The sequence below is a fragment of the Engraulis encrasicolus genome, chromosome 5, assembly GCF_034702125.1.
Source record: "Engraulis encrasicolus isolate BLACKSEA-1 chromosome 5, IST_EnEncr_1.0, whole genome shotgun sequence".
Lineage (NCBI taxonomy): Eukaryota > Metazoa > Chordata > Actinopteri > Clupeiformes > Engraulidae > Engraulis > Engraulis encrasicolus.
The window spans coordinates 12,577,827-12,590,542 of record NC_085861.1 but is presented as its reverse complement, the minus strand read 5'-3'; the positions used below and the strand labels follow the sequence as shown (position 1 = coordinate 12,590,542).

The window sequence follows — 12,716 nt, the reverse complement described above, 5'->3', positions numbered from 1 at the left end:
AAATCAATGCACACCTCACGCCTACCATGAACAACGTATAGCCTAACAACGCACACCTGGCGCCTATAGCCATTTTAGGTTTTCTCTAAAGTAGTGCTATGACATTATTAGCCTATTAGGGAAAGTAGGTGACCCCCGTCTCATCACTCGAACGCCTCTGCCTTGCTTCAGCACCATGGAGAGCCAACGTCGAGATTGGTCTATACTGTTTGAAGAGCATCGCACCGCCCTTGCCAGGAACGGCTGAGATACACAACAAAGTAGACAGACGCGCGTCGCCAACGTCAGCAGCTGACTACCAGCCAAGTGAGGTGGTCTTCCAGAGTAGGCTATCTTACAGTCATTCGAGGGTTAAAAAAAAATCTGCCGCGTTACATAACACTCTTGAAACATTAGTCACCCCTCTCTACGTCGCATTCGCACCGTCATTCGCGCTTGCTTCAGCATCTATCAGCCGCTCTGTGCCATCGCACCATTCCACATACCTTTACGCCCCCCCCGTTAAAGCATCGTGGAAGAATTGAGGCGCAACATCCCCCCCGCGAGCATCACTTGTCGTACCCCCTGCTCTCGGTGTCGTTTGAGGTAATCCGACCACCTCAGACAAAAACAAGGACAGAGACAGAGGCAGGGTCGCACGTTGTTTTTCCAGAAACGGACACAACGGCGTGACAACCGTTGAGAAATATCTTCTTCCACAAAAAAGGCAAGTAATACTGAATGGCTGTCATTACGGTGTTATTCATTAAATGATCATTGATATGTATTTTTGTAATGAAAATATAGGCGAATTCCACAACCAAAATAATTTCTATACTTCAGTAGGCCAACAGATTAGCATACATTCAAAATGTAAGTTTTAAGTAGCCTATCGGTTGGAAAAACAGTAGACTGCTTTGCCTTCCAGTGATGCTTTGTGTTGGTGATGTTGTTTTGATCAAGTTAAGGTGGGGCTAGTTGAAACCGAAACAAGTACCCTACTACAGTGGCGTATTCATGTGGGGTCATTCATGAGAGACCATCCATATGATTTTAGTCACATACTGTATTTACTCAATCTCCTACCTCCTCATGCATTTGTGGTATTTTTCATTCTCTCTCATGTATCACAGTATAGACCTATGCATTCATCCTTTCTTCCTTAAATAGACTACACCATGATGCAATAATAGCCTTCTATAGGATTGGTGTTTTTTTTTCTTCTTTCTTTTCAGATTAGATTAGATTAGATAAAACGTATTGTCTAAACAGAAAATTGTCTTTAGCGTGGCTTCAGTGATTCTCACAGACATCAGACAAGACATGACAAAACAGGACAAATACAAGACAATACAATACATAGCCTACATGCTGAGACTGGACATTATATAGACTGGGCATTATATGTAATTATATATATTTATAGGATATCATGTGGTGCTCATCTTAACGCTCCCATCACATGGTGAGAAGTATGACGTGCATATTATCTAACTGTGAAAGTGAAACTGAATTACTTTGAAAAAAAAGGGTTATTGCCTCAGGTTCTTTGGTAGGCTACTGCTGCCCTTTCATGCATCTAAATATCAGTTATGATGGGTCAATCACCTACCCACCTGAACACATTCTGACATGTACACTTTGTTCAAGAGTTTGGGGGACCACAAGAAGTTTGTTAATAATTCATTGCATGGTAATTAGTCACACTCAGAATCACTGATCAGCAAAAGAAACTAACTAAAAATGATGAGGTAGCAACTTCAAACCTTTTTAAACTATTCCCTCGGTGGCAATTTTATCTGGAGGTCAATTTAGTCTGACACAGTTTTCATGGTAAGAGACTCAGCTGTTCAGCAACATACAGCCGTACGTAGCCTATGCTTCTTATGTGCGTGTGATCTGTGATGGTTAACAGGTCTTTATAGTGTTCACACACTGTACAGATCAATTGTGATGTATCAATGAATTGTGAAGTGAAATTGTGAGGATATGACTTTCTGAACGCTGCACATGGTGTATGGAGCCACTTATTTGATGTTAGACACCAGCAAGGTTAATAAGGCTTTGATTACCATCTCACTGTAGCCAGTCTGCTCTTCGCTGCTCAATCAGGAGCTCATCTAATGGCCGTCCTTGTGGTAACAGGCTCAATATGACATCCCCTGTCCCAAGAGATGGGCTGCCATCATCCTCTCTCTTTCACTCTCTCACACACACACACACACACACACACACACACACACACACACACACACACACACACACACACACACACACACACACACACACACACACACAGCACACACAGGCACCATTCTCTCTCTCTCTCTCTCACGCACGCACACACACACGCTCGCTCTTTCTCTCTCTCTCTCTCTCACATATACACACACACACACACACACACACACACACCATTATCTCTCTCTCTCTTTCACTCTCTCTCTCTCTCTCTCTCTCTCTCTCTCTCTCTCTCTCTCTCTCTCTCTCTCTCTCTCTCTCTCTGATAGCTTTCTGGCCAACAGAAAGCCTCTGTGGTAACATCTTTCACCTGCTGTCTATTTTGGGTTTCGTCATTATACTGAGTGTCTGTGGGAATATATCTGTGGGATTTGGTGGCAAGTGACAGAGAAAACCCTGTGACTCGTTAAATTGGCCAGAATGTATTCCTGAAACAGGCCTCAAGCAATCTTATTACGTAAATGCTTGTTTCTTGACAAGTGGCTGCAGCGTTGACACCATATGACACACAGTCCTGTAGATGCACTACACAGTAAAAAATGCAGTGTTAATTCAACACTCAAAGAGTCAATTTAACACAGTATAGTGTGTATTTTCTCCCAGAGTACTCTGTAAGTGTTGAATTAACACTAGGTTTTTTACCGTGTACATATTGGTGTTGTACAGACATGCATGGTGGCACTACATCAGTAGGTCTAGTGCAGCATTTCTCAAACTTTTTCTGACCGAGGACCACTTTGTGCCCCCAAAAATGTTCAGGGACCACCTGTCAACTGGATTACCAGTTGAGGGGTGCTAAATTTCAATGCAGATCTGTCTTATTTTGGTGAAAATATTACTCTAGCTATATTTAGCTTTGCAATAATGTCATGAATATAGCCTACTTCTAGCTTGTCTTTGGACAAGTAGCAATCCCCTCGCGGACCACCTGAGCTCTGTCGCGGACCACTAGTGGTCCCCGGACCACACTTTGAGAATCACTGGTCTAGTGAATATGAAAGCTTTGACTTGCGCAAACTTTTTATGCTGTAGGCCTAGACAAAATCTGTCACACGATGCTTTGAACAGTCAAAATAATAATCACCTTCATAATATTCAGTAATATGACAAACACAGCACAAAAACTAGACTATGTTAACTTTTTTTTATCTTGAAGTGTTTGCAGAGTATGGCTGCTCTATAACCACCCAGGGAAGCTGTCAATCTAATGCGCTGTTAAAAATGGGGGGGCGATTTCCCAGCCCTGTCCCATCTCTCTGTCCCAGTCATTTCCTGTCTTCTCTCACACTGTCCTATAATAATAAAGGCCGAAAAGCCCCAAAACGGGGTGAAAGGGGTGGGGTGTGTGTGGGGGGGTAACTTATGTGTGTGGGGGGGACACTTAAACAGTCAAAGGTGACCCACCCGTCCTCCATGCTCCATAGATCCAACTTCAAGAGGTACAATCACTTGATCTGATGAGAATGACTTGCTAATGCAAGCGGCCGACCAACCCAACCCATGTTGGCCCACATTGGTATGCACTTCTCCCTTGGTTGCTAAGCCCGTTGCTAGGAGGGCACGGATGTGAAGCACTGTTCTGGCAGTGTGTAATCTGATTGTGTCTCTACTAGGAGGGGTGTTGCCATGCTGTTTGGGGGGAGGAGGAGGAGGAGGAGGAGGAGAGTAGCTGGGGAGGTGGATGGTAGAACAAGGGGAGCCCTGCTCTCACCACAGAGGTGCCTGTTTCACACATATCAACCCTAAATCTGATTGTGCCTCTACTAGGAGGGGTGTTGCCATGCAGGGAAGCCAACAGGGGTGGGACAAAGGGGTCAGCTTTCCCGGGCACAGAGAGAGAGAGAGGGGGCCCAAAATTGGGTCCTTATTACATTGTATGGATTGGATCGGGGTCCCTTTCGAATGACTTTGTCCCGGGCCCGGCAAAAGCTATCAGTGGCCCTGGGTGTTGCCATGCTGTTTTGGGGAGGAGGAGGAGGAGGAGGAGGAGGAGGAGGAGGAGGAGGAGGAGGAGGAGAGGAGATGGGGGGGGGGGGGGCATGGTAGCACAGGGGGGACCACAGAAGTGCCTGTTTCACACATATCAACCCTAAATTGGATCCCTACTGTTCAGACAAATGTGCATCCATTTCGGGAAAAGGAAAGCACAGACTTGGTGCCATTTTGTGATTTTGGGAAAGTCAGTGTGCCCGCTTCAATTGTCAGAGCAACACACATAGAAGACCATGTTCTTCCCTCCTACCGAGGCCGGTCTATGGCCTGATGAAGGAGTGCCTCCGCTCCTTCCTTCCTTTTGGATTTTGACTTCAAAGGGTACATGAGCACCTGAGTAACAATCTATGCACAGTCTCCTGAGGGCTCTTAGTTCATTTGTGTCTTCTCAAGGCTGGTCTTACTTTGTTCTAATTGTATTACTATTACTGTTACATTACATTACACTCACTTACACTGACACTTTTATCCAAAGCGACTTATACAGATATTACAGAGTATTGGTTACAGTCCCTGGAGCAGTGTTGGTATAGGTGCCTTGCTCAAGGGCACCTCCGCCAGAGTGAGGAAGAGATGGGTATTGAGCTTCTATATTGAAGGGGTGAACTGAACTCTATTTATGTTTGAAATGTTCAGATCTGATTTTACCCAATGGCCAACGTTTGGTCGTGATGTGTAATCTGCCCGTATAACGTGCCATCATTCACACTCCTCCCTCGTAGGTGCATGGCTACCTTGTCTGGAAACCTTTTTAGTAGGCTATCAGCCCAGAATATCAGACCTATATGTGTAGGGAAATGATAATCGAATGGAGGCTTACAGATAGCAAGGCCAGGCTATCCAACGTTTTAGTTATTGAATATCATAATCGAGACATTGTCCATGTTACACTTTCTGGACCTTCCCTGTCATTAAAACCACTTACCATGTCAAAGTTGCATTTCTGATAGACACTGGGCTGGGGAATATAGAAAAAACTTCCGTGTGCCCATCACGGAAAACAATTCCGTGTCCAGGAGCACGGAATTTTGGCAAAATCCGTGCTCCTGGACACGGATTTCGTGTCCTTAACATCCGTGTCCAGGAGCACGGAATTTTTGGAGATCAGGCTGGTACAGCACATTTGTCAGGTTTCACTGTTTTTAAATGTGCTTTAGAAATAAAAATGTCCTTATTTACTTACTTACTTACTGATAACTGAGGCTTATAATGGAGCACAATTTTCCATTGAAATCACCGTAACTGACATGGCAAAGAAAGTGATAAAAGCGGACCACTCTTACCGTACCTCAACTTGTTCTTCAAATAGCGTGCATAATCCTTCAGCACATGTACTGATGGAGCATTCGCCTGTGGGTGTATGACGACATTGTGTTAGTTAGAGCATCTGGATACAGAGCTACATAGAGGAAGACCATTAGTCAGTGAAGTGAAAATGCAACCCTATGGGGTCAGTTGCGTCATAGGCGGAGACAACAAGGGAAAATAAATAAATGAAAAACATGTACCCTTACATAACTAACCCCCTTAACCAGTGAAGCCAGGGAACTATACACATACAACACCACCCTGGCCTTCCGGAGATGGCAAGAGAAATGACTATACAAAACTTAGTGAAGCGTGGCATGGACGTTGAATTATTGAGTACATAAGACCAAAAATAACAAGCACAGCAACAGCCACAAGTGAAAGGAAAAGTCTACAGAAGATGAACTGCCAAGGATTAACCCTTGGTTTGGACAGCACTGATTAATGACAAGCCGTGTCTTAAAGCTTTTGACACAATCAATCACAAAGCAACACACACGTTAAAAAAAAGACAGCATGGTGACAGTTAGTGTTCAGATTTCATAAAGCCATTGCCATTCTAACATGAAATAGGCCTTCATTGAATTAAGCTCATCTCATGACAACCATATCATTTAAACCATCATAACATTTCTACTGTGCCATGAGCATTTCTGAATGCTTTACACGCCACTGTGATCATGGTGTTGATATTGGTTTCAGTTGAATCTTGGGTAGATTGAGGTGTCTTCAACACTGCAAACTTGTAGGCCCCCAAAATAGTCGGTAACAGTGACAGCTGTTGGCTGAGAGCTCTTGGCCTATATAGTATCATTTTTATGAAATGAAATATGCAATGAAATACCTGCCTGCGAATAGTTTCTGCAAAGTTGACATCTCAATACTACTGTGAAACTGGGTTAAGAAAAAGCAATTTCCCTTTACAGGAATTCGGAGGAAAGTAAAGTTAGATTTTTGACAACACACCCAGGAGTAGAACATTGGATATTTAAAGCAGTTCATTCCCTTGTGTTCCTTACCATGGCTTTCGAGCTCAAAATTGCGCTCTGGGTGTTTTCTGTCGACATTTCAACATCTTGCCTTGGCACGAGTGCTGCCCTCGCTCTACCGTTTTTGTAACTAATTTTACTCATAATGATGCCCTTGTTTCTGACCACTCTGTGCCACGTGTCAAAATGCCACATAACTCTAACTTCAGGTTTCTTTTCCTGACAGGTCTGCAAGCAAATTCTGATTCTGACAGAATGGGACCCTTCCAGGACTACGAGGTGCCTGACATTTTTACTACGGTGGCGGTCCGGACAATTAGCTTCTGTCCGAAGTCCGAACGATTGTTTTGTCATACAAAATCGAGTCCATCAGTGATGATGGCCAGTGCTATTTCAGGGCAGGCTTTTGCGCTTGGTCACCTGGCTGTAAACGTGTCGAGAAACCCGGGGAGAACTTACGTATAGTCTCTCTTTTGAACGAAATCCACTTTGTTTTCTCGACAACTTTCACCTTCTGTTTGATCTGTGCGACCGTCTTCTTTCGTAGGAAAAGAAGTCACCAGAGAAGCTGAGCGCGCGAAGCCGCATCCCCCGTCCAACCTTCTGTCTGCCATCCTCGCCCAAAGGGAAACGCTCACCTATGCCCGAGCATCCGTTTTCTGAAGACGAACACAAGGAATGCGACATAAGCTCAAAAAGAACAATCAGCCCAAATAGCTTCTCATCTGGTAAGAGCCCCATTGGCTTCATATTCATTTTCATCTTCCCCTTAGGCCTAATGTTGGCAGGCAGGCTCTATAGGGATCTTTAAATTCAGATTAAAAACATGTTTGTTTTTATCGCATTATGTTAGACTCTGAAATGCATTGGTCTTTTGTTAATAATTTTGTCTATTGTCTAAGGTTCCTATTTCTATTATTATTTATTTTATTTTATTTTTTCCACCTATACTTTTTTAGTATTAAGCTTGTTTAAATTACCATGGCCTACCTTTTGATTATTTCCCCATCATTTTTATTTTCCTCATCATTTTCTTTTATTATCTTTTAGAGTTAACTCATTATTTTATTTTATTTTATTTTTTATTTTTGTTTTACAGTGTTTTGAGACCACGTTGTATGGTGATACTGCACTTTAAACAATACATTAATTATTATTATTTATTATATTATTTTGTTATTTTGGCTCTGGATAATGTTCAGCTTCTAACCATGATTCTACAACACAATCCAACTGTTCGAACATAGGTCTATAGGCTATGTCCCAGATTATGACAGTAGTCTCAGACAATAAAAGTTAGTGCCTGCCAAAGAAAACTTTCTTAGACACTAGGCTCAGGTGTTTTTGTTTCGCTACTATTATAATTTCATTTCTTGAAAATGCTTCTGAATTCTCTGTCAGCCTATTGACATGGACTCGAGTGTTATATAAAATAAAATAAAATAAAATAGAATGAATAATTTTGTCAGCTGTAGGCCTGTATATAGTTGCCCTGCCTATGGCATAACAGACCTGAAACAGAGGCGGAGTTTGCATTAGGCAAACCTAGGCAATTGCCTAGGGCCCTGACCAAATCTGCCCTCCAAACCAATCCCCCCCCCCCCCCCCCCCCCGCGCGCGTCAACACGAGCAACCGACTGCACATGCTTGCTTTAAAAGCAGTAGACCAAAACACCCAATACTGGCGGTATCATCCAGGGGGCAGAGAGCACACAGAATTGTGATGCAGAAATTGGGAACACAGACGGCAAGGAAAACAAAAAAAAACAAAAGGAGTTTCTCCCTGGGCAAGGAAACAATACTGCTACTGCTCCTATATTTGCACGCTCCTTTTTCAAAGTGCAATTAGGAAGTATGATCGTAAATGTTTGCAATTTTGGACAAACTCAATGAGACACTTTCAAGTTGCTGCCATTGTCGTTTTCATCAGAAGCACACGCGTGGAACTGTGCAGTCTTTCTCACTATCGCCCCCAGCGAGTTTGAAGATATCGCACCTGACGCACACATTTGGCTGTGCCTGCCGAGTCCAATGTGCGCGAAATTGACATTAAATATGCATGTTAACGCGTTCATGAACGAATAGTGCACGGGCACGCGTATCCTACAGCAAGCATGCCGAGAGCCTGACACCAGTTGGGATAAACAGACAAAAGAGTAGGCCTGTTTGGTACTTATGTAATTTAATTCAAGGTAAATGAAGGAAAGCTAAAATAGCACCTTTGCTCATTCCATGCCAATTGGGGACGTGTTTAAAGAATGACTTTTGAGGACCCCATGATTATATTTTGCCTAGGGCCCCAAAATGGCTTGTTCCGCCCCCATCTGAAGTCAAGAGTAGAACTGTATCCCCTGCCCCTCCCCTTTTCCTCTCCTGACTAGATATAGCCTACAGTGTGCACAGTATAGGTACTGTCTGCCTACAAGAACACGCTGATCTTTGTACTTTGGCCACTGTCCGCTTTGCACACGTGTGTGTATGTGTGTGTGTGTGTGTGTGTGTGTGTGTGTGTGTGTGTGTGTGTGTATGTGTGTGTGTGTATGTGTATGTATGTATGCTTCTTTGCCTGCTACGGCTGGACAATCCGCTGTTCAGATGACACAGGGTGCCCGAGTAGTCAGTCTGCTTCTCCTGCCCAAACGCCGTCCGCTTCCGACAACAGCCCCCTATGCTCGCCGACCCTCTGCGAGCGCAAAGCCCAGACCAAGAGGAGGGTGAGGGTGGACGTGATGGCGGAGTGGGGCACCAGGAGTCCCCCTACGCCCCCCACCAGGAGCTCCCCCACACCCCCCACCTCCACCTCCACCTCCACCAGGCACAAGAGGGAACAGCGCTCATCCAACAGGCCCAGAGGTGAGGGCTTCGTCTCTGGGGCCTACACTAAGAACAGTGGTGTAGTCTACTTTTTTATAGTGGGTATACTGTATATTTGAGCATTTTTTGAAGTGGGTATACTGTATATATTTGTGCTATTCAAAACAATGGATCAATCAATTTTAAGTGGGTATACTGAAATCCCTGAAATTTAGAAGTGGGTATACTCCGTATACCTGCGTTCTACGTAGACTACACCACTGACTAAGAAATTGGTTCATGAGGACTCCAGACTCTTCTATTGGAAAATGTAGCTTTTAACTTAACCTAGTTTACTCCTGAACCAGCTTCTTAGTATACCCCTCTGCTCCATCCGGGAGGAGGGTTATTCCATTATAGTCATTAGTCCTCATTCAGTTTAGTGACTTACTTAACTCAAAGTAAGTGGTAAAGCTTGTGGTGTTCAGGGGTAAAAGGCTTTATTCTTAGGAAAACAAAGCAACACATCTTTTTTATGTATACCACTTGTCCTGAGTGAATCCGCTAATGTAGGAGATTAAACTTGCGTGTCTTTGCTTTAAGGCTCTTCACTTTAGATGAACCAATGGTTATAGAAACACCATTTATGCACCAATTTATGTTTAAGGAGAATATTTGTTTCTTGCACTGGTGTTTATATCGATAGAAAATGTAGTTTTTTCCCCCCAAGGAGTACTGTCTCTTTGTTCAATCAATATAAAGTTGCAGCACGACTCTTGTCTCAGAGATATTTGTAATAGATTTTGAAGGTTAGGGGATGATAGGCCTATGGTACGTAGGGATGATATGGTTTTGAAACAGCATAGACTACATCAAATAACCTGAAACATTTTAAAGCGGTATTGAATTTCAAAGTCAATATTCACTTGCTTTATGTGCATGCTAGTCTCTGGCCAATACTTACTTGCCTTTGCAAAAAAAAAGGTACATGGTCCAAAGTGCAGAGACCAGGTAGTCAGCAAGGAACACGTGCAGAATGTGATGTGTGTTGTGCAGGCTATTGCTGTTTTCAGTGCAGCTGAATTTCATGCATGACAAAGAACGAAGCAAAGAAACTTGCTGTGCATTGCATTTGTTTGTTTTTTAATGCGGGCTGTAGACCTCTTTAAGTTCAGTTTACTTTATTGGGTACCCGTAGGTAAACTGGTTTTGCAGTTTAAGAGTTTAAGATGTGTGTCCTTACATAGTACAGTGTAAGCCACAAGACACATGACACATACAAACTTGGAATCTAAAGACACACATAGGATAAACACAATAATAAATATTACAAGGACAGTGCTGACATATAACATTCAACATAACGTACATCTTGGCCACTCAACTTTACATGTTGTTCCCAGTCATTGTTGTCCTGGCAGTGCACTATCTATGTGTGCATTCCAATATGCGGACGGCCGTCCTCCACTTGTGCTTGTGGCCTCGCATGTTGCTGACGCCCCGCCTCTGTGGAGAAAACAATAACGTTTCCCTGCTGTCAGCCTAGCCACAACAATTTTTGGGGAGACTGTTCTTCATTCACCATCCCGATTGCAAATGAGGAAATTACATTAGAATTGTGCTTTTGCAAGATATTGAATTATTTTTAATTATTTTTATTATTTTTCCTGTCGTCAGTGGCGTCATCGTGAGGTCACAGGCAGGCAAGGGAGGATGGAAGTCTACATATTGGAATGCACTCCCAGTGTGTGTTCGCTTGTGTGAGATGCCAGGGGAGGGACTTAACTCGAGAGGCAGCTGGTGCCTAATTGCACTGGCAGGCAGGCAGGCGTGTTGTAGACTGGTATGCCATTTGCCAGGGCTGGACTGGCCGTCTGGCATAGCTGGCATTTCTCGGTGGGCCCCGCAACCTCGTGGGGCCCTATTTTCGGAAATGTAATGTAGGGGCCCACGAGGGTGCAGGGCCCACCGGTGTGAGTCAGAGTTCTGTGCCACTAATTATGAGGGGCCCCTTTAAGCCAAAAGTGCCCGGGTCCTATTTCTCCCCCAGTCTAGCCCTACCATTTACCATTCAATTTCCCAATCAGCCCAATTAGGGGCGGTTAAGTTTTCCATTGGTGGAGAGCACTGACCATCAGTTGAACTCACAAGTTGGTGAAGGAGTATTTCACTGAGAATTATTTTGCAGCGTTTGATTTTAGTTATTCATCATCACATTGTTTTTTTGGAGAGAAAAAAAGACAGCACTGAAAGCACTATGGTTTTATCACATCAGAAGTGTCTTTTCTCAGGTTGGTATGCTATGAAAAGGCGAAAGGTGAAAGGTTCAGTCTCTTGGAATGCAGGGTGGAAGGCCATGTGATTGAAGGGTATATAAGTAATTAGCTATATAGCATATCTTGATTGGGGGGGAGCTCTGTTCAATGAAATGGATATCATTCCTCAATCTTGAAACAATGGCCGGTGACTAAATTGAGTTTTTGGATTAGAGGGATTTTGGTGTATAATCCGGTCTTTATTCTTTTTCAGGGAATGATGTAACTCTCCAGGCTGCCAGCATTCCTCAATTCATTTTTAAGGGTCAAATTTAGGATCTGAATGCTGTGCTGTAACAAAGGTTTTTAACATATGCCCACTTGCCTAATACAAGCCTGTTGTCCAGCGGTAGTAAGGTGCTGTTGTGGAGGAATTGGGATCAAGTGCTTGCCACTGCAGGAGCATGGCATGGAGAGGTCTGAAGCCTAATCTTGTTGCTTGCCCTCTTTGATCTTGCAACAGAACTTCAAAAGTGTGTGTGTGTGTGTGTTTGTGAGCCCCTGCAGTGTTTTACACAATCGCCACATGGCACAGGATTTAAGCGTGTGGAGATTTTTTGTGCATGCATGAAGGATTTCTCAGCTGTGTCATCACCTGCTCATTGATTTTGTGGATTTGGGATCGGAACTTGATTTATTGCTTAGCTGGATGCTTAGGGATTGTAGACCTGACTGAGGCTTTGCTGCACAGCAAAGTGAAGGCTCAATGCTGCTAGTTTCAGAGACTGGGGTGAGCAATGTGAACTGTGGTTCAGATGACTTGAAATGATCCTCTTACTCAGAGGCAATTCTAGGTTCAGGTGGGGCCCCAAGCGAAAATGCAGAAGAATGAACATTTGCACCAAAATCACCACTACTGTAGTACAGTATGGGCTGTTATTCACTATCTAGGGGCTTGGGGGCCCCAAGCGGCTGCCTGCCTTGCCTGGTGGCAAGATGCGCCTCTACTCTTCCTGCGTTTGCAATGGTGCGGTTTTCATTGAATATAACTGGACAATGCATTGACATCAAGTTTAGTCATAAAAATAAAGGGGGGAAGGGATGGCGGCAACAAATGCCTGGCTGAAGCTGACTTTCCCCCCTCCATTTCATTCTATTT

At 43.8% G+C, this 12,716-nt stretch overlaps 1 protein-coding gene across 2 annotated transcripts in view; it reads left to right on the top strand.

Moving 5' to 3' along the window:
* The first annotated feature begins 6,741 nt into the window (after window positions 1-6,741).
* The window catches only part of sybu (syntabulin (syntaxin-interacting)), a 17,155-nt gene continuing 11,180 nt past the window's right edge, over window positions 6,742-12,716 (top strand). The window contains exons 1-3 of one of the 2 annotated variants that reach the window (XM_063198679.1): window positions 6,742-6,788; window positions 7,057-7,237; window positions 9,105-9,362. In XM_063198679.1, coding sequence (XP_063054749.1) covers window positions 6,765-6,788; window positions 7,057-7,237; window positions 9,105-9,362 — 463 coding nt within the window. In that variant the 5' untranslated portion in view covers window positions 6,742-6,764. Of the gene's footprint in view, window positions 6,789-7,056; window positions 7,238-9,104; window positions 9,363-11,449; window positions 11,594-12,716 lie in introns of those variants that run through there. The other variant, XM_063198680.1, reaches the window with a different exon arrangement.